This window comes from Arachis hypogaea, chromosome 11 (genome assembly GCF_003086295.3).
Source record: "Arachis hypogaea cultivar Tifrunner chromosome 11, arahy.Tifrunner.gnm2.J5K5, whole genome shotgun sequence".
Lineage (NCBI taxonomy): Eukaryota > Viridiplantae > Streptophyta > Magnoliopsida > Fabales > Fabaceae > Arachis > Arachis hypogaea.
Window position 1 is genome coordinate 22,167,379 of NC_092046.1, and position 27,595 is coordinate 22,194,973.

At 35.8% G+C, this 27,595-nt stretch overlaps 2 protein-coding genes across 3 annotated transcripts; both read right to left on the reverse strand.

Moving 5' to 3' along the window:
- Positions 1–762: 762 nt before the first annotated feature.
- Positions 763–10,434, reverse strand: LOC112720535 (probable cadmium/zinc-transporting ATPase HMA1, chloroplastic). The gene is made up of 13 exons (XM_025771500.2): positions 9,584–10,434; positions 9,340–9,490; positions 9,042–9,226; positions 8,139–8,285; positions 7,015–7,210; positions 5,541–5,653; positions 3,889–4,130; positions 3,442–3,547; positions 2,582–2,746; positions 2,208–2,424; positions 1,581–1,768; positions 1,407–1,493; positions 763–1,153 (listed from the first exon to the last, which is right to left on the reverse strand). Exons 1-13 carry the CDS (start codon positions 10,103–10,105, stop codon positions 974–976), a joined length of 2,499 nt encoding a protein of 832 aa, XP_025627285.1. The 5' UTR covers positions 10,106–10,434; the 3' UTR covers positions 763–973.
- Positions 10,435–20,228: 9,794 nt separating this feature from the next.
- Positions 20,229–27,263, reverse strand: LOC112720537 (protein MRG1). 2 transcript variants are annotated; one of them, XM_025771502.3, is made up of 11 exons: positions 26,764–27,181; positions 26,047–26,100; positions 25,830–25,843; positions 25,212–25,357; positions 23,981–24,016; positions 22,884–22,924; positions 22,426–22,527; positions 21,871–21,950; positions 21,586–21,755; positions 21,059–21,143; positions 20,229–20,483 (listed from the first exon to the last, which is right to left on the reverse strand). In XM_025771502.3, the coding sequence occupies exons 1-11, from the start codon at positions 26,899–26,901 to the stop codon at positions 20,393–20,395; spliced, it is 957 nt and encodes a 318-aa protein (XP_025627287.1). In that variant the 5' UTR covers positions 26,902–27,181; the 3' UTR covers positions 20,229–20,392. The 2 variants fall into 2 exon arrangements, with proteins under 2 accessions (XP_025627287.1, XP_072062691.1); XM_072206590.1 differs by lacking the exon at positions 25,830–25,843 and having other exon boundaries at positions 26,764–27,263.
- Between the last annotated feature and the right edge of the window lie 332 nt (positions 27,264–27,595).

A 27,595-nucleotide genomic window follows, 5' to 3' on the forward strand; every position in this document is an offset into this window, starting at 1 on the left:
TGAATCGAACCTTCTGGGTAATGGTGGACATCGACAGAGACAACCCAACTGTTGGGGCAGTAACTAGATAGGTTACACTGGAGGCTCCATAAAATTTAGTCTCCGAGCCATCCACTAGGCGCCACCACCGCACAGAATTCTGGTTCCCACGCCGGTGCTGCGAAGAAGAAGATGTTTTTGAACATGTAAAATTTAGCCGCTTCTCTAGTGTAACAGATGGGTAGATTAAGTGGGTACCGGGTCATTTTGGGGGCAAGGGTTCTTTGTTTTTGGCCTGGGCTGATCTGATGGCCCAGGTCTCTGTCCAAAAAAAAAAGTCGTGGCTAACTAATTGGGTTGGTCAAGTAGTAATTCATTAATCCTTTTAAAGAAATGTTAGGAATTTAAATTGTCTTGTACATTGTACATGCAATACCAACTAATTGGAGTTCAGATCCTTATTGTAAAAAATGCTTCACGTTCTTTTATTTTTATTTTGGAAAAGTCAAATATTAGGCCTTTTGGGGGCCTGTAGCTGATCAACTCTTGTAAACCTTACCTAGGGCAGTTTATCAAGGTTCTTTACGCAGTCATGTTCTTCCTTACATCGTTCTTTTTTATTCTTATTTTGGAAGAGGTTCTGGGCAGATGTGAGAATACACACCCTCTCAAATGTAGTTGGAAGCTATAACTGATTGAAAAGGGCAAAATATTTGACCAATTCTAAATCAATTCAACTAGGTACTAACAGTAAAAATCAACCTCAGGACTTAGCGTGCTGTATTTTGGCGTCAATATTTATTCACATTAGTAATTCATTAATTCTCTGATTGACTTCGAGAATTGTTCATGCATAGTCTACCTTAATATACCATTTTCCTTATTCCATTAGAAAGGGGGAAACGAGGGCTCAAGAAAGGAAAACTAACGGCAAATAATGAAATGGGGATATTGACGTTTGTCAATAAACACAATACATTCAAATAAAACCACGTTATAAACTCGCCGTTGTAATGTTGCTTGAGCCCTTAATATTTGTCCCAAGAGAAAGAAGCCTAGATTTAACCTCGCCAATCAAATGTAACAAATCCTGCTTCCATGACCAAGATGGTTCGTTTAAGGCACGAATAGAATTGAGACAAACAAGCAGGGTTCCACCTTCATGTAAAAGAACCTGCATGCATGTAAGAGATTTCACTAAAGAGCAAACCATAGGAAAAGGTAAAGTACGAGAGGTCACTGGATTTTAAAGTTCTAGGCAACAGATAGGGGCATCATTTCACAATCATCTAAATAAGCTTATTCAACGATTTCATAGTGGCAAGATAAACAGATGTTTTCCAGAAGGATCAAATTCATCTTTGCTCGTTGACAATAGACATCTGACAAATAGGAATATAATCCAGCATAAAATTGAATTTTCATACCGTTAACCACAATGGCAGAAATCCCAAAACTGATGGAAGAGAAGCCATGGTAATGCAGAACAATGCCAGAGCCACATTTTGTTTAATCTGCAGTGCATTTGAATATAAGCCAATAGCATCCAAAAGTGAAGAAATATTATCCGATAACAGCATATATGTAAAAATATTAAATACCAGTGTTGTTGTTTGGCGAGACTTGGCGATACAAAATGGCACTGCAGAAATATTTTCACGAAGCAATAACACATCAGCAACAGCTATAGCAGTTGCACTAGCACGATGAGCAAGCACAATCCCTACAGTTGCAGCAGCAAGTGCAGGGGCATCATTGATTCCTTCACCAACCATAATTAAGCCTCCTCCTGTCACAAAAGTTTTTGAAGAAATGGAATGAAAGAATGCATGTGAACAAGACACCATAGAATTTTGCAAAATTTGTGGAAAGCTGATTAAATTAGTCTCAAAATATGACAACTTCAGTTGTAAAACTGACTGGCACAGCTAAAAGAAGACAACATAGATGTGAATTCACGTAGAGATGGGCTTTTAATCTCTGCAAAATTTATTTGTTCAATTTAAGTTAGATACACCCAATTGGGTGCAAAAGAAACAATTATTACCTATTACCTAACTTCTTTATCAAAAACACCAGTATGTCACAACAAAAGTGAAATCAATAAACATGTATCTAGTACAGATATCAGCCCAAATCAAAGTCCAAAGAACAAGTGAAATATCATTGTTAACAAAGATTAAAGATACCAAATTTAAAAAAGAAAAAACTCTATTTACAGAACTTACCTGTATCTCTTGATGTGTCTTTTACATGACTCAGTTTATCTTCAGGTTTCAGGTTGCAATGAAACTCGCTGATGCCCACAGCAGTTGCAACCCTCCTTGCACTACACTCATGATCACCAGTTAACATTATCACCCGTAACATCGCTTCATTCTGCAATTCTTGAATAACATTAAAAACCCCAGGACGAGGCCTATCTTCTAGGTGAATAAGTGTCACCTGCAGCAAGTTTGGTTTGAACACTGATGAGAATCGGACATTGTAGCATATCATATCATTCATATAATGAACCTCAATGTGTTCTACACCTTCAAGGGGATGGGGGGAAATGGGTAAAAGGTATTTTCAAAGAAATAGCCCATGAAAAGTTCACCACCTTCTTATTAACCGAAAGAGCAGCATGAACAAATTCACTTCCATAGGAAGATGTATTAACAGCTTCCTTGATCTTTTCTGACTCCTCTTCAGAATGACAAAATGAAGTGATGAAATCTACAGACCCAAGTGATGCTTTCAATAGCTTAGCACTTCCAGTTCCTGACTATACAGCACAAGAAACAAATTAAGTCATTTTACTTATTATTCACACAAAATGAGGAAAAACAAATATTAGAGGTCAATTTTGTCACCTTATTTATCCAATCATAATATACTGTTATGGTGTTTTAGTTAGTTGTGAAATTTGTGCTAAAAATTATGCAAATAATCAATATTCCAATCATGCAAAGTTTAATTTATGTTCGGATATGTTAATTCACCCCTGACTTTTAATATAAACTATCTTGTTTGGATTATGTAATAAAAATCCTTTTTATGTATTAAATTAACAAAAGATACGAGTTAATTAGAATTGAAATTTTTATTTTATTTTATTTATCCAAGGGAAATTAGAAGAGCTATTGAATTGAAGTAAGAAAAAAGGCAACCTATTAATGCTTTTGAAATAACCTAAAAATCAAGTGTAAAGAAAAAACAGAAAGGAGGTCTGGGGGTTGTTTGAGATATTAAGCATCCCCAGACATGCACTTGCATTAGTGTGTGTGTGTGGAAAATAATTGCATTAAGAAATAAAATGATAAAAAAGGCACAAATATTTGTGATGTATACGGGATTAATTGGAATTCTAAATAAACTGTGTGCTTGGGATTCTGCAAATATGGTAGCATATATTGTGATCCTTTGCTTTGTCAACAAGAGTATAATTTGCCACGGGTTGTTTACACGAAAATATGGTACCTCAATGCTGTTAACAGTAGCAATAAGGCCCCTTCCAGGGAAGTACTCAAAACTTTCAACAGAAACAGATGGGAGGTCTTTGCCTTCGCTATGGTCAACAACAGCCCTGCAATATGTTTCACAGAAAGTATTTCATAAAGTTGAAAATTATCATGTTTGGTCTTTTGAATAGTTCATACAATGCACACAATAGACTGACGAATTATTATGCTAATCCAAACATAGAAAGTACAAGGAAACCAACTAAGTGGTGAGTTAATGTATTTTTATATTATTATGTACGTCAAGTGTTTGTATCGATGTCTGCTTTACACATAACAGACCCAAAGAAAAGGTATTATTCTTTTTCTTAGAGATAATAAAGGAATGACGTATAGATTTAATGAAAACCAAAACTATGGAGGAGGATCCAAAGATGATATGAATGGATTATGTTCCAGATGATACCTTCCAATGGGATGAGTAGTACCCTTTTCCATAGCTGCAGCAACAGCAAGAGCTTCTTTCTCACAGGTAGGGATGCAACAGGAAGAAATGTTTGACTCATTCTTTCTGACATTATGACCATAAATGGGCTCAATTGCCTTGAATAGAAGTCCTCCTGTGGTTAATGTTCCTGTTTTATCAAATGCAATAGTATGACAAGAAGCTAGAGCATCTAACACATGTCCACCTTTGAGTAATATCCCCTGCAAAATGAGGTAGCCATCACAACAATAATAAAATGAATATCTAGAGATTCAAATTTTTGAACAGTTTAATGACTTTCTTGGGCAATAAACATAAAAGGAGTAAACAGGGACATAAAACAATGTCATTGAAATGAACAAGGTTATGCAGTACACCATTCAGTTGAGGTAATTGTCACAACCTTAAATAAGAACAATCCAAAAGTAATCTATTGTAATAGTTTGAATAACTTCCAATTGATTCAGACCAACAGATATGAACCGTTTGAGACAGACTTAGAAATTACAATAATGTAATCGATGAGAACACAATTGTACAATTATCGAAACCACAAATAGGAGCCAGAAAATGAGGAAATGTGAATATGATGTATTATTCACACCTTTGAGATAAGATCAGTTTATGATCAACCAAGGAAGAAGAGAAAGAGAAGTCCTGAATGCTGAGCATTAGAGAGGCTTGTCTCTACCAAGAGTTGTAATTCTAGCCTAACTCACCCACCAAACTTTCTGTTACGACAATCACATTGCAGCACAAGTCATCACAGACAAACATCCATTTCTGTGTCTCCCACTCACAGCATTACATTTAGGGTCCATTGATTTAGGAGCTGTTCTTAACATATAATTATGCTATTCGGTGTTGCATATAGATGGACCCAACTAGGAACCTTTCATGACCCAATAAGAAATATCTGTAACATTTTAGTAGGCAATGCTTGTGTCCATGTTGGAAGCATCAAGCATGTTAATGGGTTAGTTTTTCTTCAAAAGGTAGTCGGATCAAGTTTCAAGTTCACATTTGCTGCTTAAAATTGTTATTGAGAGTGTGAGGCAATGAAGGTCAGAAAATTGTTTAGAGAAAGTCAAACACATAGAAGGCTTAAAAACATTATTCTACGCATGACTACAAATAAAAAAACATTTCCTCTTCAAATGGATGAATGGGAGTTAAATTCTAATTGCTCCATAACTTCTATTTAAGGACACTATTAATAGGGATATTATTGGTAAGGTTCAGAAAATCATAATTAAGCAAATGATATTACTATACAGTAGTTAATATGTGGGATTATTATGAACTAGCGGAATTAAAATAATGAAGGTGAGTTTAAAAATTCATGAAAGAAAAATGAACACAAAAATTAGATAACAGAATATTGACAGCGGAAAATTATGGCATAAATAAAACACCGATAACACTTTAAACCCCCCCCCCCCCCTTTCTTCTCTTTCTCCCCGAGAAAAAGGGGAAAAAACACTGACAACACTTGATTCAGTCACAAGCACAAAAAAAAAAGGAAGTTTCAATATGGAATTTCATATGTTGTATGATTGAATTTAAAATATAAACCAACAATTTGGATCTGAAATAGTGAACAGATGTACCCATACGAAGCTAATTAATACCTTTCTTGCGCAGGAACTAATTGCTGTTGCATATGCTAATGGGGCCACAGCCAAAGCACATGGAGATGCTGCAACCATGAGCCCTAGGGCTCTGTAAACTGAACCTCTGCATGCTACATCAGACAGAGATAAATAAGCTGAAAGATAAGCCATATATACAACAACAAGAACAAAGCCTATCCTACTAGGTGCGGTGACAAGCCACTAGATAAGCCCATGCTGCGAACTATAACTATCTTATGTTATAAACTCCAACAACAGCTAACTTTCCGTGAGCGATGGTTATTAGAATTTACGACTCTTTTTGTCTCAAAATTCTACAGTTCCGTAAACCCTATGTCAAAACATTTATCTAAGCAAATAATATTTTATATCACAAGGCTCTCACAAGTCACAATGACACATTACATCACCTTGCTATCATTGAATTCGTTAAAACAAAATATCCCTCTCGTCACTACTTATATGTTAAGTTTAACATTGGAGAATAATTATGTTAGACTTTTGGTGTGTGGTTTAATGATGACGTTCCAGGAAAGAGATATAGGGTTATGGGGGTCCAGTGATATTGAATAGGTGCTAGCAGGGGTTTTTCTTTGATGTTATGGCTGATCATATGTCATATTTTTGGCTGATGTTGGCCTTTTCAACTTTCTCCATCCTTGTCTTTTGCATGTTGATACCTTTTCTATAATTACCAAAAAAATGCCCGTGGGAGAAGCTCATCCAAATGGGAAGATAGTGAGAAAATTTCCTTGGTTAAGTGCTTAGATACAAGTTGTGATCACTCTAATTGGCTGGGAGGTGTATTGTCATCCTAAAAAGGAAGGTGGCTCAGAAATTTCAGTTCTAAAAATATCGCCTTTAAGCTGAATGGCAATGGTGAGAATTGTATTTTTATGCATTAGGTTATCAGAAGCAAGTATGACCAGGACACAAATAGATGGGATGTATAAAGCTTCACAGACTAATCATTTAACGCCCAAGAAATTCATTTCCTATGGTTAGTCATCCTTGACCTTGCTTCCTTGACCTTGAAGGCAGGTAACGGCTCATTAAAACTATAGGGAGGAATAATGGATTCAAGACTCCTCTTTTGGTCTAGCCTTTTCTCAAATCTTTTGCTTATCCTCTCTTAATAATGGCTCTATCAATTTCATCTACTATGATATCTATCTATCATATTTATTAAAATATTTTATTTTTACAAATAAAACTATGATATAAAAAAAATCTAAAATTTAATTTATTACTTTTCATAATAAATTGCATTTATAGTACAAAATTGCATTTTTAGTATTTTATTAATTTTAATTTTCAATCATATATTTAAATAAAGTAAAATAAATTGAACAAAAAGTTGCAATTCGTGAAGTTATTATTTTGTGAACCTAAAAATAAAAATAAAAGTTTAAAGTAAATCTCGATTCCAAAATCGAAATTGGAATTTAGAATAAATGAATTAAGAACTTACCTGGTGTGCTAATGAAAGGCCACTTAAATAAAATTGGCCCAATAACGGCAATTGCAACTGATAATACCACAACTACTTTGCTGTAACGTTCACCAAATTCATCCAACCATCTTTGAAGTTTTGGTTTATTCAACTGTGCTTCTTCAGTCAATTGCACAATTCGGTTTAGGGTTGATTCGTTCCATGTCTTTGTTACCTGTGATCAATTTTGTATTTTGTGGTAAGCTCCCAACAAAAGCACATTTTTAAAAAGCATAGACAGGAGGTAACAATTCAGAAACATGCTGAATCTTGCTTAAATTGTGATTACTAACAAGCTAACACTTGCAAACTAACTTCACAATGTCTTAACAGTTGAATTCATGGATAAGATTAGATGAACTAGATTGATCACGCTATCCTTAAGCTCAATCATGTCAAACTCAACACTAGATCACCAAAATATCCATTGTACTACTAATAATAAAGGAATCAAGTTCCACGTTCAACATATTGCAATCCTTAATAACTGCCTGACAAACCTCCACCACTAACTCCTCTAGTCCCTAGTGCCACCTGGCTACTTCATAACTAGCGGTCTACCAGAACATTACAGTTAGCTTCTCAAGATGAACTATAAAGATTATTTTCTATTAAGAAAAAGTAAACAAACATTATAACTTGTAAGAAAACTAAAATATTTTCTTTTCACTGAAAGAAAAGACTAAGATATTTACAACCACAGCCACCTTCTTGTTACCGCAGATTCCCACCCATTAATTCATTAATCTACCAGTTTGACCTTCTTGTCACACCTTTGATATCCATCATGATCATTCCCAGTCACCCACCAAAAGTACCATCACCCAGCCCAAGCTACTGCTACAGCCACTAACTTGTATATATTAAAAAAAGGCAGCCCGGTGCACAAGCATCACAGGATCCGAGGAACAGTAACACCCAAACAGTGTAATTAGGCAGGTTAACTGATAATTGAATCAGAAGCTGATTCGACAACTTGAATCAGTGACATTGAAGTTACATGGAGACAACTCAACAGTTGTTCCAAGGCTTCCCTTCACTACCTTGTATATATATATAAACCTACTGAAATATGCAACATTATCATAAAAAATTGAACATACCTTTACAATTATCCTCCCATCTAAGTTCCTTGCACCACCAGGTATCCTGTCTCCAATTTTGGCCTCCAATGGTTTGATTTCCCCTGTCAAGTGCTCGATGGTAATTGTAGCATTGCCTTGGAAAACTTCACAATCTACAGGCACAGACTAATCACAATACCATCCCCATTATACTTCAATAGTCTGATGTATAAGACTTGAGACTCCAAATTGTGCATGAATGAGTCTGTATCATGCATGAAAAATGTTCTCCTTGATGTTTGTATGAAAATACTAATGGACTAACAGCGGGACCGGAAATGTTCTCTATAAAAGAAAAACAGAGAAGAGCGAGACAAGAAATTGCAAAGGACTAACAGAATTACTGTTCTCTATGAGTAAATTTTGAAAAAGACCCTTCCAAAATAAAATATATATGGATAATCTACTGTATTTTTCATATAATAATAATATGTGTGATATTTAAATAAAAAATAAAAATAAAAACCTTCATAATCATCCACATGCTGTTTGAATGATAGTAATGTCCTTAGACTAACTATTAAGGCCATTAAAGCCATTCATCCTACCCAAAATTATTTATGCCTCTTAATTTGAAGAACAGTAAAACACACACTTATAGGTACACTTGTTACTGTAGAGAAAGATAAGCTGAAGGCAATTAAGTTTTAACTCCGTTCACTCTTTAATTCTTCTATCTTTGGATATCAACTGTATTGTTACATTATTAATTCAGTTTGGGCTTATTAAGTAAAAAACCAAACACACCAGGTTTCACTATATATTAAAATCCCAGAAATTCTTAAGAACTCCAGCCGTTGGTTGCAGGTATAATTATATTTTCCAATTCAAACTTCAAAATTAATGCAAGGCAGGTAAGCAATAGATTCTATCATAACTTACCTCACCAGCACCAACAAGGATATATGATCCTACAGTTACATCATGCACAGGAACACTCTTGTACGCCAAGTTGAATGTATTAGGAAGCTTATCACCACTGGTGTCAAGAACAAGCGCAAACTCAGGATGATTCTCTTTCAACTCTTTAACATCGATCATCGACCGTCCCGTGAAGTACTCCTCAGCTGAAGAAACAATTCACTCAAACAAATCAATCTCGTTCCATAGTAACCAAATCTCACTTCCGAAAAACAAGTTTGAGCATATAATGTTAGTTCGAATTTCCAAAATAGCTCACCTATATGCGCGAGATTGAACATGGCAAGAAGCAACCCTCCTTCCAAAGAGTTCCCCATAAAAACAGACGCAAAAGCAGCCATCGCCATTAGTACATGGATGTTCACTTTTCCACTGCTAAGTTCAATTAGAGCATCCAGGGAAGCCGAAACCTAAAGAAAGAAAGAAAGACAAGAAAGAATTAAACAGGGAAAAGAGAAGAGAAAGAAAACGGAGTGAGAGGATTTTGGTTGATTGTTGCGTACCCCAACCAAAGGAAATCCAAGGATGATGAGGGAGTGTTGGAAGCGCTTAACGAGAGGCTTTGGCAAAGTGTGAGGGCAAATGGCAGCTGCCACGAATAAAGCTGTGGAGAAGCAGCAAAGATGCAAGTGCTCCCTTAAGAAATCGGCCAAGTCCATCCACCTCGTGGCTTTCGCGAACCCGATGATCGCTCGTTGTGGTCCCGTGAGGTTAGCGCTGTCGATGGCATGATGCGCGTGGTGGTGGTGGTGGTGGTGGTGATGGTGATGGTCGTGCTCGTGCTCGTGCTCGTGGTGGTTATGATCGCTGTGGCTGTGATGGTGGTGGTTAGCGTTGGAGTGAGCGAGGCAGCGGAGGCGATGGTGACGGAGAGGGAGGCATTTAGGTGAATAATAGAAGGGTTTGATTGGAAGTGGGGGAGGGTGAAGAGGGAGGAGCTTGGAGGATCGAGTTCTGGTGGGTGTTTTGTAAGAAAGTAGTGATTGGAGCTTGGAAGAAGGGATCGTGTAAGGAATTGATTCCATGTTGTGCTAGGGAACTTGGAAACTAGAGGAAGTTCAGGCCATCGAGGGGGTTCGAAGGGACTGGGGAGTGGTTTATGGCGGAGTGATTGTTAGTTTGTTGTTGTTGGTGGTGGTGGTTTGGGCCTTCAGAATTGAGGGGTAGTGCAGTGGTGGGTGGATGTGAGTGAAAATGAACCATTCAGTTCGTCGTCATGCCAATGCCATCCTCACCACATAGTGTGCCCATTCCAAGACGCCCGGCACGCGCCTCGTGGGGCCGTCGGAGCTAAATTTGTCTCTTTGTGGTTTGGGCAGGGCCGTAGGGGGTGCCCTTTTTTACCACGAGCACTAAGATGTGGGATTTTTTTTAAAAATATATAAAGAACTCATTTTTAGTTAATCATAAGTTAATTTCTTTTTTTTTTTTTCTAATTCTAAAAACTTTTATTTAAAAAATAAAATAAATTTATAATCTAAATTTATGATTACAAATTTATAATGTAAAGTTTAAATTTAAGATAAATAAAATTATTTTAAAAAATTAGCTGATATTAATTAAAAAGAATTATTTTCATAACATTATTCATAAAATAAATATAATATTTATGAATACATATAGAGTCTTTCCACTTTTTAATTTAGATATGGAAGGAAGAATGGTGTAAGACATCGTTATGAAGTGTATGGGTGCTTTACGCAGTTATGGTGTCAAGAGCAAATCGGACCCTCCGATTTGTGTTTAAAAAATAAAAAAAAATTGCATTACACAAATCGGACCGTCCGATTTGTATTTTAAACAATTAAAAAAAATTTAATAATGAAATCGGACCATCCGATTTTTGTTTTCAAAATAAAAAAAAATTAAAAGTACAAATCGGACCCTCTGATTTTCCTTCCCACACAAATCGGACCATCCGATTTGTGTTCATAATTTTTTTAACAAAGAAATGAAATCGGACAGTCCGATTTCTTCACTTTATGATTCAAAAAAAAATTATCCCACATTCATGTCTAGCACCATCCCACCTCCATACCCATGCACAACACACACACAGTTTGCATATCCAAAAAAATGAGTCGAGTCTTTCTCTATTATTTATCTTATTATAAGTGCAAATGATATAATATAAACATGTTTCGCTTACAATGTCAATCAAATAAGTAACAAAATTTTATACAAATATATCATTTGCTCTTGAAATATGAGTATAAATTATTTTAAACGTATCTCGTTGTAATGCGCGTTTAAGGTTTAAAGTTTATGAACGTATCTTGTTTGCACTATCTTTTTATTCTCTTGTAATATTCTTTTAAAATGGCTACTGGTGAGTATAATTTTTTTTGTTGGATATCCTCGAAGGGACTACTGATGAGTATATTGTTGTGAGTGTTTATCCAAATTCAACTCTAGGAAAAAAATGAAAAAGGGTTCTATTTGAATGCCCCAACCCGATATTGTTTTAGACTCGACATTTTGATACCCTTCACGTGCTGAAGAACTTAATATTGATAAATATAGGATCATTCGATCAGAAATAGATTAGGAATCTTAGGTACAAGCTTCTTGCAGTATTGGACAACTGATAATTTAGAATTAAGATTTTCTAGCTTGTAAGTGATAAATAATTATGTGCACACGATATTCGATGTACATGAAATATCAAGTTTGGAAAGGTTGCATTTCTCATTGATGTAATCAGAATTTATACAGCCTTGGTATTACACCAGAATGCAACAGAGTAGGAGATATACATGCGGTCAAAGCTATACAAGAGCTATAGTTAAGGAACTAAGTAAACTGATATACAACAAGATAAAGCTATTTACAAGGAGATAACAATGTGATAATATATTTAGTTGCTGTAGAATAGGAGACTGCCGTTAATACCCCCTACAAGCTCATGGTCGTGGAAGAACATGCAGCTTGGATCGGAGCTCGCAAAACCGTGATGTTCCTATGGCTTTAGTAAAAATATCGGCTCGTTGATCAGCTGAGTGCACATAACGAATAACAATATCACCTGCATCAACTTGGTCCTTCACAAAGTGATAATCTATTTTTATATGCTTGGACTTATTGTGGATGACCGGATTAGAGCTGAGAAAAATGGCACTAATATTGTCACAGAGTAACATAGGAGCTGTAGCAGTAGAGAGATGAAGTTCACGCAGAAGCTCACGAAGCCAATCCAATTCAGTGGTAGCAAAAGCTATGGCACGGTACTCAGCTTCAGTGCTAGAACGGGCAACCACTTTCTGTTTTCGGGAGGACCAACTGATGAGATTACCACCAAGAAAAATAGCAAAGCCATGTTGAGACTTGCAATCAGCAATGTCACTAGCCTACCCGACATCGAAAAAAGGAACAAGATGATGATCCTTGGAAGGATAAAGAGTGAGACCATAGTCAAGAGTACCACTTAAGTATCTTAGAATCCTTTTAATTGGTTTCCAATGAATTTCAGTAGGAGAATGCATGAACTGACAAACACAGTTAACAACATAATAAATTTCAGGACGGGAAATAGTGCATACTGAAGAGCACCAACAATACTACGATACAAGTGAGGGTCACCAAGAAGATCACCAATCTGAGTAAGTCGTGAGCCGGGTTCAGCTGGGGAGGAGATGGAGTTGGCTGTGGTCATCTTGGAGCGGTCGAGAATGTCACGGATATATTTGGTTTGGAGAGGAAAAGAGAGGTAGGAGATCTAGTGACTTCAATACCAAGAAAGTAATAAAGATCACCTAGATCTTTGAGGGAGAAGGTTTGATTGAGGTTGGAAATGAAAGTGGTGATGAAAGAGGGAGAGTTTCCTGTGATAATGAGATCATCAACATAGACAAGAATATAAGTAGTGATTCCATTGAGGTGATAGACAAAGAGAGAGGTATCGGAGTAGCAAGAACGGAAGCCATGAGTAAGTAGAAAGCCTTTCAGCTTATTGAACCAAGCCCGGGGAGCCTGTTTGAGGCCATAGAGAGCCTTGTGTAGTTTACAGACATGTAGTAGGTGGGTAGGATCAACAAAATCATTTGGTTGCTCCATGTAAACAACTTCACCAAGATCACTATTCAAGAAAGCATTATTAATGTATAGTTGTCGAAGGGACCATCCATGAAACAGGGCAATACTAAGAACCAGGCAAGCAGTAGTTTGACAGACCATAGGACTAAAAGTGTCAAAGAAGTCCACACCTTCCTCTTGATGAAAACATCTGAAAATAAGCCGAGCTTTGTACCGTTCAATAGATCCATCAGATTTTTGTTTGACCATGTAGACCCACTTACAGCTGACAACATTAGTATTACCGGACTTTGGAACAAGAGTTCATGTCCCATTAATCATAAGAGCATTATATTCAGGCTGCATAGCGGTTTGCCAATGAGGATATTTTGAGGCATGAGCGAATATTTTGGGCTCAAGAAGGGATGAGGGAAGGTGAAGAGGAGGACTTTTTGTGGCGGTGAAGAGTTTAGGTTTGAGTGAGTTGGTTTTGGCACGAGTAGTCATAGAGTGAGTAGAGGTGGAGGAAGAGCGATAATAAGATGGTGGAGGAGGTGGCAGAGGAAAAGGGGAGGGTGAATATGATGATGCTAATAACGAGGTAGGAGATGCGGAAGTGGGAGAAGATGGCTGGTCTGAGGTAGTCATAGAGGGGGAAGATGGAGTAGGTGAGGGAGTAAGAGTAGGGCTGTGTTGCGCAAAGGGTGAAGGGGGAGCTGACGGGGTAGGGGAGTAAGGAGCAGTCATAAGGTCAATGACATAAGGGAGGAGAATGCATGAGGGTGTGGAGGTGGAGGTAGTAGGTAAAGTAGAGGAGGTGAGGGCAGCGGAGTGAGAAAAAACACTCTCATTGAAGATCACGTGTCTAGTAATATATAGCCGAGAAGAAGAGATGTGTAGGCAACAATACCCCTTGTGCTTGGAGCTGTAACCCACAAAGAGATAAGGAAGATACCTGAATTCTAATTTATTGTTATTGTAGGGTCGGATATAAGAATAACACAAACACCCGAAGGTTTTGAGGAATTTATAATCTGGAATTTTGTGGTAGAGAAGTTGGTATGTTGATTTATTTTGTAATGTGGGGGTGATGGTATGATTAGACAAATAGACAGCGGTGTGAAAGGCTTCTTCCCAAAAGGAGAGAGCTAAAGAAGCTTGAGCAAGTAGGGTGAGACCCTTTTCAACCATGGTGCGATTTCGACGTTCAATTGCACCATTTTGGGCCTGAGTGTGTGGGCATGAGACACGATGGATTATTCCTAAATTTTCAACAAATGTAGACACATTTCTATATTCACCTCCCCAATCAGTTTGTAGTTTTTTTTATTTTAGTGTCAAATTGTGTTTCGATCATCTTTTTGAATTTCTCAAAGATAGAGAATACTTGTGATTTGGATGATAAAAAGTAGATCCATAAGTATTTTATATGATCATCTAGAAAGAGAACAAAGTATCGACAACAAGAATTAGAGAGAGTAGGAGATGACCAAACATCAAAATAAATTAATTCAAATGGCTTTGCACTAGCAACATGACAAACTTGGAGAGGGGTTCTGTGGCTCTTGCTAAATTGACAAAGCTCACAAACATCTGGAATACATTTATTTGAAACAGGAAGTTGAAAATCATGAACTAATTACTGAAGAAGGGCAAAGTGAAGGTGAGCCAGACGCTTATGCCATCCTTCCAGTGATGTCTTTTCTCCAAGGTAAGCTTGAGGAGATGAAGAGGAAGTGATGGAGAGACGGTATAGCCCATTATCCACGTGACCTGGGAGAAGGGTTTGACCTTGTGGGGTCTTAACAATACAACGGTCAGGATGGAATTCAACAAATATGTCATTTTCTTTGGTCAATTGGGAAATGCTAAGAAGATTCTTTGTAATGTGGGGCACGACAAGGACATTAAACAATTTTAGAGGGGAAGGAGAAGCAGGCAAAATACAAGACCTAAAATGACTGATGGGAAGAGACATACCATTCCCTGCTGTGAGGGAGTCGTTGCCATCATAGTCATCATGGCTGGATAGATTTTGAACTTGGTTAATGACGTGGTGACTTACCCCCGAGTCAAGAAACCAATCCGGATCAACGATGCTGGAGGGAGATGCAAATAGGGCTTCTGGTTTCTTGTTGTTGTGGTAGTTGCTGGTGTTGCGAGAGTTGTGGTTAGAGCTGTTGTTGTTGTTGCGCCTGTTGTTGTTGCTACGAGGCTTGCTACGAGAGGGATACAAGTTGAAGTTGCCACGGTTGTAGCAGTCCCTTCCAATGTGCCCCAGTTTTTCACAAATCTGGCAAAACAATATCGGAGGAGTGGTGGCAGATTGAGAAGGCTGAGGTTGAGAGTTAGGATTAAGGTTCAGAGATGAGAAGGATTGAGTAATATTGGCGGATGGGGAGGGTAAAGGAAGAAGGCCAGAGTGGGAATGACCCAGGGTAGTCTCTTCACGCAAAAGGGTTGCAATAAATTTGGTGAGAGGGAGAGAAAATTGGAGCAGGCCATAGGAGGTTCAAAAATTATTATAGGACGAGGCAAGGCCTTTAAGGATGAAATTCTTCTTGAACTATGTAGCCACATTCAGCAAGGGAATCGGCTAGCTTTCTCTTTTGTGCAATATAATCAATCATGGTTAATGATCCTTTTTGCAAATCTTGAAGAGAGATTTTGAGATAATCAGCTCTAGCACTTGATTGAGCATCAAACAACTCCTCTAGAGCAATCCAAGTGCTGCGAGAGGTTTCACAGGCAATGACATAAGCAAGAACATTCTCTGAGCTGTGCGAATGAAGCCAAAGGAGAACAAGTTTGTCCTGTTTCTTCCATGTAGCATGCGCAGGGTTTGGAACAGGTGTGGGGGAAGGTTTTTCAGTCGTTGGTGCAGGGATTATGTGGGTGGGAGGGATTGTGTCTTGGTAAATTAATGAGTCAAGATCAAAACCTTCGAGAGCAGGAAGCATTGTTTTGCACCAGAGGTAGTAATTTTCATGGTTGAGTTTAATAGGAAGGGTGGGAAAATTCATTGAGGTAGAATTGTTTGATGCAGAGAGAAGAAGATTATTCAACGACATGTTGTTTGGATCTGTTGGGGGTTAGCCAATAGGGCTCTGATACCATATCAAGTTTGGAAAGGTTGCATTTCTCATTGATGTGATCAGAATTTATACAGCCTTGGTATTACACCAGAATGCAACAAAGTAGGAGATATGCATGCGGTCAAAGCTATACAAGAGCTATAGTTAAGGAACTAAGTAAACTAATATACAACAAGATAAAGCTATTTACAAGGAGATAACAATGTGATAATATAGTTAGTTGCTGTAGAATAGGAGACTGCCATTAATATGGAAAAATCCTAGCCTGGAGTTGTACACTGAGGCCAACGAGATTGGTGGCAGTGGTGCTGGCCCATCCACTTTTGCACAGCTAAATCCACCAATAGCAGCACCTCCTTTGTATTACACTACTTCAAGTGAACATATGAAGGAGGATTCTGAGTCAGATGAGGATTACATCACTGACAGATGCTTCCACCAGCATTTCGACAAAGGACGAGTTTGTTATCGAGAGACCATTGGAATGCAGGTTTCTTTTACCCGCACCACTTTTCGTATTAAACCTATCTACTATCCCTTGCCACTATCACACATTGGATCTTGATGTAATGCAGGAGGATCCACTGTGTGGCATTGGGGATGGAATGGAGGATTGTAACCTAGGATATCACGGTGATAAGTGGCATGATTATGCCTTTTATCCAAGCTAATCTTTTTGTTTTCATTCCGATGTTACAAAATTTCATATAATAGAGTTATTATTTCAAGCCTTCTTACCGAAAAATATGGATGAAAAATCATAAGGCAATTACAAAGATACACAACAACTAAGAAGAGACGTATAACATGCTCCCTAAGTTGTTGCAAGCCTTGTAGCAATGCCACTTAGGGACAATTGCTGATATCTAGGCTATCCCCTTTGATGGAGATTTGGTGGACCGCGATTCAAACCAATTTGATAAGGTTTTTTGACATTCCTGTCATGTGTTAAGACTTTCAAGCACTACAAACACTTTGTCTTTGTCGGCAACACTCATTTGTATGGAAAATATGAAAAGCCTTTGCTAATGACCATTGCACAAGATGGTAATTGGAACATTTACCCCGATTAGATTCGTGATTGTGGAGTTTGTATCAACTGAGTCTTGGTCTTTTCCCTGAAGAATTTGAGGTAATAAGTTACCCCACAACAAGGCCTACTTGTAATCTCTCACAGGTCTCAGGCTATTCGTGCACTCTTAATGCTAAAGATAGCAGATGATGTCCACTAAGTGCTCACCATTGTATTGTATCTGTCACATGGTGTCCAATTTCATAAACCTCTCCAAGCCAAACTAGGGAGAACGGTACATGAGCGCTTTGGCTATAGCATTGCGATGTTGGCAGAATGTATGGTCACATGACCACCAACTTGATTGAGTGTATCAACACCGTTTTGAGAGAACTTGATACCTACCTGTTGTAGCGATCATGCAAGCCACTTATGAGAAATTGCAACAATTGTAGATTCGAAAGGGTTAGGAGGCACAAGCCTAACTTGCAATCAGCCATCAGTTTTCACAATGCCTCCTCGCAGTCGTGGAGAAGAGTATTGAATCACGACCTAAAATGCAAGTGACACACTATGATTGGAGATTGTTGGTATTTAGTGTGGAAGATCTTGAACTACTTGAGGGCTCGAGTAATACTTTATACTGTGTTCGCCTCAATTCTTGAGTGTATGACTATGGTCTATTCCAAGCATTGCATTTTTCATATCGACCTGTAATTTCTGCATGTGCAGTGACGAGCATTGAGTGGGGTAAGTATGTTAACCTTGTATATATGATAGAATCTGTGTTCAAGGTGTATGATGTGGAGTTTTCACCAACTCTGGATAAGAAGTTATAGCCAGAGTGGCATGGCAAATAGCTACGACTTAATCCATCCATGCCACGATCAATCAAGGACAAACTGATATCCATAAGGGTTAGGAATGAGATGGATCTAGTTGAGCATTAGAAGAAATGGTATGGGTTGTGTAGGCAAGTGTGATACATACATTAATGGAAAGGCAGGGATATCTCTCCCACTAGGTCTCCACTTAGGAAACCTATGGTATATCTAATTTGTGGTATATCTAATTGGTGAGAAAAAGTGATAAAGTGGATAGATAAAATAAGAAGACAATAAATTCAAATTGAAAATGGATAGAAGATAAAGTGATTTTCATTCATTCAATTTTAATTTATCTGAAACTATGGTGTGGACAAGTGAGGTTGAATGAGTCCATTTCTTGTTACATCAATAAATTATATAGATGATAGAGTAGTTTCTTTTGTATTTAATTTCAATCTATGTCTTGTTTTATATTTTCAATTTCAGTTTATCTTTTTCATTTAATTTCAATCCTTGTCTTTTTGTTTATCATCAGTTTCATATCATTTTATATTAGATTTTATGTTTTTGATTTAGTGTTTATCCTTCTTGTTTATCATTAGCTTTTTGTCATAATGATACGTGCTTCAAATCGTGACATGACTGTAGCCGGCAGACAGAAATTAAATGGAGTAAAAATCACTTTTTGGTTTCGTGATAAAATCTTGGTATAGACGAGTGAGGTTGAACAAGTCTCTCTCGTACATAGAAGGTAGAGTAATTTCCTTCCGTTCAATTTCAATTTATTCCAAACAATGATGTGGATAGGTGAGATTGAGTGAGTCTCTTTGTTGTTACATCAAAAAATTTATATAGAAGGTAGAGTGATTTCTTTTGTATTTAACCTCGATCTATCTCTTCTATTTTCAATTTTCAATTTTAATTTATCTTTTCATTCAATTTCAATCATTGTCTTCTTGTTTATCCTCATATTCTTATAAAAAGGATGCCTCTGGCGATGTCTATAGTATCCTGCTAAGTCACACTATATAGAGATCTGTAGGTCCATGATGGCATGACCAATCCCATGACAACTGCATGAAACTATCAAAACCTGCCAGAGGAAGTTATTAAATATGGGCAAGGCTATTCAACTTGTCCGTTATCAAGTATCCCTCGATCAACATCATAATATTTTCATGTGTACTAACACAGTGTCTCAAGATCTACATCAGGAGTGTGTTGTATCTTCTACCTAAGCCATGTAAGCTTGATAGAAAAACCTCCTTCCTAGTTTGTGATTGGACTTAAAATACTAACCCGCTTCGTTTTGTGATAGATTGGCAAGTTGGCAGGCTAGCCTGGTTTAAATCTTAAAAATATTAATTAAAATAATAAAAAATAATAATTAAAAAATAAATAAAAAAATTAAATTATAATACAATTTTTTACTATCTTCTAAATTTGTTACTTGAATATAATTATACAAAACAATATCCATCAATAAAATTATTTTATTTTAAGAAAGAAGTTATATCATTTGAGTATTATATTAGAGTCTAAAATAAAATAAATAAAGTTAATTTTAAAAAAAATAATATAAAATAAAACAAATATATTTAAAAATTATATGATTATTAATTTTTATAGTACTAATCACTCTTTTATTTAAAAAAAAAATAATAATATTTAACCTGGCAGTTGGTCTACCCGCCCACCAAAACCCGCAGCAGAGTGGGTTTGACAGGTTTTTCTCTTTTGAAGGGTTCAAAGTCCTAGCTCGCTTGCCTTTATTGGTGGGTTCGGTGGGTTCGATTTAACGAATTCGACTTATTTTGCCACCCCCTCTTATCTCCAAGCAACTCCTCCACCTTGCCACCCCCTTTTATCTCCAAGCAACTCCTCCACCCAATCCCAAGTGGACGCGGCGGTGGGTCTGAAAATCCCTCATGCAACCACCCAGGGGATCTCCACCTCCGATTTCTTAAAAATGGTTTTTGTCGTTTTTATTTATTTATTTATTTTTTTGGATTGGTGTTTAAATTTTGTCGGCAAGATTTTCTGTATTTACTCCATTTTATCTTTTACGGGACACAAATATAAAGTAACCATTCTAAAGACTAAAGGGATTTATCACTTAACCAACCGAACAAAAAACGAAGATAATGAGGTCATAAGTTTCACAAGACGTGAGCCATCGATAGTTCATTAACACATTGTAAGCTTGAATAATCAAAGAATGGATTAGACTCTAGTCAATATTGTTACAACAACAATCGAGTTTCTCCCAAGGATTTTTCAGGGAAAATATGCTATTTGTATATGCCAATTGATCATTCATATTACAACAGATGAGAAAGACTTCAATTTAACTTAGCAAAAAGCTTCTCAGTCATCCTTGCCTTTGCCTTTTCCTTCGGATACTTTGGCACCATCATATGCTGACAGAAAGAAAGTACTCTGATTCTTTTGCAAAAACCTGCAACGAATTTAATCAGGCCAAAACTAAAGATAGAAGCATACATAATTTGGATCTCCATGTATAATTGGAAGTAGTGGAACTTTTGCAAGTTACAAAAAAGTAGTGGAACCATAACGAAATAATTGGAACATTTGCAACAACAAATTTTCAAGTATAACGGCAAGAGACCCCTGGTGCCAAAAACAAAAATACCAAGGTGCACATTTAACAAATAGAAATTGAAATCGACTCTATTTTTTGCGCAGAAATTCACTTTTTCATAGCACAATCATCACAAGCTTCTAAGAAAGGTAAAGACGACAAAAGTGTAACTGGTTGTCATTGTTTACGCTAGGAGCAATATAAAGCAGAAACCTTATCCCTTATCCCACAAAGTGAGCTTGACTAAATAAATCAAATTACATTGTAGTGTTCTATTCTATATCATATTCACTTTTACTCTAGGAGCACTGGAACAATAGTGTGCTATGAATTATTGAGAACACTTCAATGAGAGATATCAATAAAGAATTAAGGATTCGGAACAATATTATCTAGAATATGAGCAAAATGAGGTAGGTTTCAGTTTATACTTGAGAAAGTCGAGTAGTTTCTGCTGCAAGCGAGTCATCGTTTCCTCTTCAATGTTCACATACGCCAAAAGCTCAGGTAACTTAACTGCAAGCATCACAAAATATATGATCGTCTTTCACTTTGCAGAACAAAGGATAAAATATTTCATCAGGGTTTGTTGATCATAGTCACAGGTCAGGTACAGGGGTCAAATGCTACAGCAAAAAAGGCCTCCTACCAATATTCCATCATTGCAATGGCTGGAAATAATAACAATAACATAGAAATATCTTGCAACATCAAAGTTCAGATCACAAGGAAATCCAATGGTTAGTAAGCATATAACAAATCTAGATTATATTCTTGCACCTATGCAGGAGGCCCTAACCTTCAAGAGATGTTCATAAATAAATCTCAAGCATTCATCTATTACTAAATTGAAAGAACTCATTAAAGGGAAGTGTCCCAAAACATGAAAAGAATTCTAGCGTGTGTGTACATTGTGTCCTCCTTTTCCAGCATAAATTATGCGTAAAGTAAAACATACCAAAGAGGCGCAATAAATGTTCAGCTCCATATATGGTTGACGGAGAGACCTCATTTGCAACAACTTCACTATATTGCTTGCGTTCTCTTTTGTATAAGAGCATTGTAGGCAAAGATTTATCGAAATAACACCTTATTCCTTTCAAAATTTCACCAATAGAATCAGCCCCCCTGTATCACAGAGACATATTGTACATGACTTCATCATTAATATATAGCACGTCGAAAGTTTACAGCTATTCACAGAGGATTAGTATAAATTTTCTATTAATAACTAATCTCTTACATGCCATCCTTCTTTGTCTTGTATTCAAGGAACTTTGTTAGAATCTCATCCACAGTTGGCGAACGGGGGAGTTTTACAAGCTGCAGGGACAGGCATCAGTAAATCAACACTTGGTGTACTAGTTCAAGCGTTTTAAAACAGGTTATATATTGAAAGTGATAAGTAAGCAATAAGTATTTAGACAAAATTCTAAACACAGTATTACAACAAAAACAATGCCATCAATTACATAAGATGAAAACAAAAGCTCAAAAATGCAAGATAGAGGATTTAAGAGGTGTAAATATATCTCATTATAATGCAACCTTAAAATTTCAGTGTAATAATCCTCTTATTTAGCTATTTGCACAGAAATCTAATAAATCATATTATTTTCGTTGAAATGTTGAATAAAAAAGCATCATAGAAAAAGACTCGAGAACCAATCAGATTGGAATATTGGGGTAATGAATCCTGAAAAATTGAAAGCAGATTTGTACTAGTAGTAATAAACTTCACAAGGAAGATGCATTAAATCTAACCCGGCTGAAGTGTATTTTAGATGTTTCCATATACCTTATCCTGCTGAGTAACATACTCCCAATCATCAACAAGTTGTTTCTTCAATGTTGCAGGAATTTGAATCTTGACAAGCTTTTCAACTGTCACGCTTCCCTTCTATTGATTAGAAAACCAAGCTTAGCAGAAGATTTTCAATTAAGACTTAAAGAGAAAGTGACAAAAGAAATTCCAATAATCCAATTAAACACCAAACAAACAAGAAGATAAATATCAAAGAAATGAAGAGTAAAACACGAAATCTGAATTTCTTCCCACTTATACTACTTTTTGTTTCAGCCTTGCACCATGGAAACACATTAAATTTATTGTGCTATTTTGTCTTTCCATATGCAATATAAAATGAATTAGCAAGGAACATCTAATTTGTAGAATTGTGGAAATTCCAGGATATTAGAATAAAAGAACATGCAAGCAATGCAATCAATGCAATTACACCAAAATATACACCAGACCTCAGCTCCTGAATCAGTTTTTCGTTTCTTCCCTTTTGGTACTGCACAGAATTTGACATATAAGATATATTAGTCATGCAAGCAGAAATAAGACTAGCCTTAAATTCAACAAATCAACAACAATGTGTTCAAACAAGGAGAGAATATTAGAGACTCAACTTGTTTGTTATTACCAGTTTCAAAGCAGATATCAATAAAAATGAAGACTACAAAGGTGCTTATTGTGTTGTGCTTTATTATAAACAAACTTGTCTCCTAAACAGGCTGTCATAGCCCTCTTCTAACCATCCTATAGGCTATAATAATTTTTCCTACTAACTAGCTAACTATAATTCCACTCTACTAATGGCTATTAATTATTGGTTTAATTTCTATCAACAGATTAGATTATTCATGTAGTATATAACAAGAAAGAAAACTGAATCAGGTTTTCTTTTTGCAGTAGGATATATATATATATATATATATATATATATATATATATTATATTCAAAAACAGAGTAGAACTTTAAAGTAAAATTAAAATAAATAAATAAATAAAAGAAACCCTGAAACTACATTTTTGCCGAAAATGCTCCAAGTTTATTTCATGAAACAATGCTTATTTAGTATTTATGGAATCTAATCTAGGGTCAGTTTGGATTGGCTTTTGAAGACAGTGCTTAAATTTTTCATCTTTTTAAAAAAGATATTTTTTTTTACAGACAAAAATTATTTTACATTTGGATAGGTTTTTTAAAAAGAATTTTCAAGTATTAAAAACGTCTTTTGCTTCTGTTTTTTTTAAAAGCAAGGTATCATTAGCTTTTAGAAAAAGCAAATAATTTGTTTTTTTTTTCTAATAAAAGTACTTTTTTTAAAAGATGTATCCAAACAGGTTTTAAATTGAATAAAAGTACTTTATTTTTTAAGAAAAGTACTTTTTTAATTCAAAAAAGCCAATCCAAACTAGCACTAATATCTTATCTCCAAGGCACAGTAAGAATTGAGCCTTAGACCTTAGTTATAATAATAATAATAATTTAGAAACGAACAGATATGCTAAAAAATAAATTAAAACAAAATGAAGAGTTAAGGTTAAGGTTAATGAATAATACCGTTATTCTTGATGTCTTCTTTATCCACTTTTGCATCTACAGAATCCAAATTAAATGCAAAATTATCATGCTAACAATATGAAGTATCGAGATATAATATTTCCAAGTCCAAGAGTTGAGGTAAATGAGCAGAATAATGATCTGGTGCCTGTGAAATTGTGTACACATCTTGTGAAGTATCTATAAAAGGTTTGACATCAACAAATAGAATAACATATTATTTAAGTCTTCCATATCAATTTCAAAATCTTGTTTAAAAAAGAAAAGTGATTTGGTGCTTATAACAAAGCCAAATTCACTCTTTGCATATTCAGAACATGCTAATATGATTCCCATTTCCCACTTGCTTCTTACGTGCTAGTATCTGACTGACCCATTTTCTCAAACTCTTCATTTTTAAAGCTTCATAACCATTTCCGAATAAAAACCCAGTTGTGTTCAAAAAAATATAATTGACTAATATTTCCAGAAATCAGTTGACAATATCCCATATATATATGAGAACCATATTATTCATAACTACTTAAGAACCTTTTCAAAACTAATGGAAAAATTCTAACATTTTGGATCAGGCTTTTGGTATCTTCAGATAATGTTGAGTTTGATGTACTAGTTTTGACTTTCTAGCCACCAAGCTTAGCAGTTTGGCTTGACCATAGAAACAAAGATTCTATGGCAATTCTTGGTTTCTGTAGTAGTTTGATGCATTTGATAGGACAGGAAGTTTAGGGTTTTTTTAATGATTCCTTTTCCACTATTGATTTTATTTGGGATAGGACTACCCAATAAGGTTTAGGGTTTACTTAAGGATGTTCCTCTAGTTGATATTCAAAGGGATTGGCATGTGCTGTTCTATATTTTATCATCTTTTGTACATTTTCTTCTCCTTAGTCCTTAATAAAATTTCTTTTTCAATAAATATGAAAAAGGAATTCAAGAGTCAAGACAATACCTAGCCTGCCTTCTCTTGCAATCCAAACTACCAAAAAATACAAACAAAAGGGAAAATAAATGCCTTAAGGTGCCCAGTACACCTTTGTAGCTTATGTGTTAGATGCAATAAAGGAGCCTTAAATGAAATGATATTCAAAAAATGAACACATAATTCCATATTTTCAGAATATGGGGATGTCAGACCTACTTGCTAAAAGAGATTCATCACAAAGGCAAACAAAAGCTCCAGGAAACTGTCACAATAAATCAATGCCATTTCAAAGAGACAATTACTTACCCATAGAACTTTTGGCCTTTGCTTGATTTGAACGACCAGACTTAACATTCTTGTCTATGCTTTGTTTTTTGTCTAGAGCTTGCTGTTTCTGGACATTCTCTTCAGTGTGTTTCATCAAACGATCCTCACCTACCCATTCGTCCCAACTGTTGGAAATATATTGAGAGCGTCATAATAATGAGTATGTTAACTTCTTAAAAGCCATAATTCTCATTTTTAGCAAGCATTTATGGGGAAACAAGCAACAATCAAGAAAGCTGTGTTTAACACCTATAGATCAATCATTACAAAGGCCCTACATATAGATTGTCAAATAACTTTTATTAACTAACAAGTACCTTATACACCACTTTCATTTAGACTTAAGCCAACTTTGAAAAATTGGCAAATGTCAACTAATGCTTCTTACTTAATACAACATCAGAGCCTTAGCAGGAGTCAGCTAGCACTTCTTAATAATTTGTTACTAGTTTATCATATTAGAAAAACATGAACAAAGATAATGATTTAAAACACATTGTGTACTGAAACTTTGGAGCATCATCATTGATGCCACTTGTACCTCTATTTTTTTAACTCTGAACTTAAAATGAAACAAAAGAAAGATAGGATACTCACTTTTTATTCCATCCCTGCAAAATAGAAAACAGTAATGCAACCAAAAGTCAATAGCAAATCAAGGTATCACTTTAAACTTTCACATTTTAAGTTATTTAAGATTTCAAATTTGCCAAGTTAAACAACATCTTTAAAAAGCAAAGCTATTCATACTCATGAAGTGAAGTAATTCATACGAAAATGACGAGTACTGAAACCAAGATGTAACAGAACTTACAAGGTAGTGAACAAAGTATCTCCATTCCTTCTTTCGGATCTCAGTCTTTTGCACCTGATGGTCAAACATGCACTAAATTATGTCAAAATGACCAAAATCTTTGCATTAAGTGCATGCATGTAGAGTGTAGAAAGACAAGACATCAACTCAAAGAAACCCTAAATTAACTCACAATTCAGCATCTTAATGCAATGTCGTATTCTCTAGTCTCAAATGAAAAAGAGAAGTGAGAATACTTATCCGTTACCAGCAGCAAACATTTACAATTAAACATTAAAAAAATACTTACTAAAACATTATTACTACTATACAATTATGATGGTGATAAAATCGCCACTAGAACTTCATAAATTATAAATGCAAAACCGCCAAGACCTTAGAAGAAGCTTTATCCTTCAAGAGAAAAAAAAAGTGTAATTCACAATTCAGTGAAGGCAATGAGAATGGACCATTTTACAGACACAACAAACAAATCCCCAACGGTGAAAAAAGCCTTGTGCGGAAATATAAGCAGTGAGCGACAACAAAGTCCTGTTTCTTTCTTTTTTTTTTTTTTTTAATTTAACAGTCACGGGAATGAGCAAATTCCAAAAACCAGAAAAACGACAAAAGGAAAAGAAAACGGAAATCGAGAAAAACGACAGCGTATTTGAAATTGGAAATTCACCAATAAAATAAAATAAAATAAAAGAGGATGAAATGAAAAGTTTGAAGTGCCTTGGCTTCGTAGATTCGAGGGCCATGGTAGGCGAGGACTCTCTCGCCCTCGGAGTAAAGGCTGGAATTTGCGGGCTGAACGTCGCCGGCGGAGGCGTCGCCGGAGGTGGCGGAATCGTCCTTGGACGAATTTCCCATCGTCGGAGTGCGGAGAGAGAAGGGCAAGTAACTGGGCGGGAAGAGACGCACTATTACAGAACAAAACCACTCGCTCGACCAATTGATTAATAAGGCAGTTTTAGTCTTGGTTGAAGGGTTTTTTTGTTTTCCTTTTTTTTCACTTCATTTTCTTTTTGCCTTTGTCTTCACTTTGGTTTGGATCACTTGTTCCTAGCTAGCAAGTAGCAACGCTAGTGAAACATTATTTCGTAATCGTAGAATTCGTAGGGATGCATGTGGTTATTTTTCAAAAGGACCTAAACACCAAATTTGTTCCCGTCGGCTTTATAACTTTTATTTCTGATAAATTTGTTTTTCTAACGAAATGAAATTGATAGTTTAATCATTAAATTTGAGTAAACTATTATTTTTATCTATAAAAAATTTAAATGCTGATAGATTTATCTATAAAATAATAGAAATTATATTCATAAAAAATAGATTTTATACGATAAAATTATTTAAATTCTAAAAATTATTTAAAAATTTTAAATTATCCTTCTTCTAATATTAATTTTTCCCATCCCTTATTCCCAATCTCTATTCCCATTGCAAATATGGTAAGCAAAACAATTAATTCCTAATATCATAGAAGATTGAAGGAAGTCGTATTGGGAGTGACCGTTGCTATTGCCATCGAGCAAGGAAAGAAGAGTGAGAGAAGCCTGAAACC

Coding starts and splice junctions, on each gene's coding strand:
- LOC112720535 (XM_025771500.2), bottom strand. CDS start 10,105: ATGGAATCAATTCCTTACACGATCCCTTCTTCCAAGCTCCAATCACTA. Junction 9,491..9,583: donor TTGGATTTCCTTTGGTTGGG/GTACGCAACAAT, acceptor TTCTTTCTTTAG/GTTTCGGCTTCCCTGGATGC. Junction 1,154..1,406: donor TTCTGCCATTGTGGTTAACG/GTATGAAAATTC, acceptor ACATGCATGCAG/GTTCTTTTACATGAAGGTGG.
- LOC112720537 (XM_025771502.3), bottom strand. CDS start 26,901: ATGGGAAATTCGTCCAAGGACGATTCCGCCACCTCCGGCGACGCCTCC. Junction 21,951..22,425: donor ATGTTACTCAGCAGGATAAG/GTATATGGAAAC, acceptor CTGTCCCTGCAG/CTTGTAAAACTCCCCCGTTC. Junction 21,756..21,870: donor AAGACAAAGAAGGATGGCAT/GTAAGAGATTAG, acceptor TCTGTGATACAG/GGGGGCTGATTCTATTGGTG.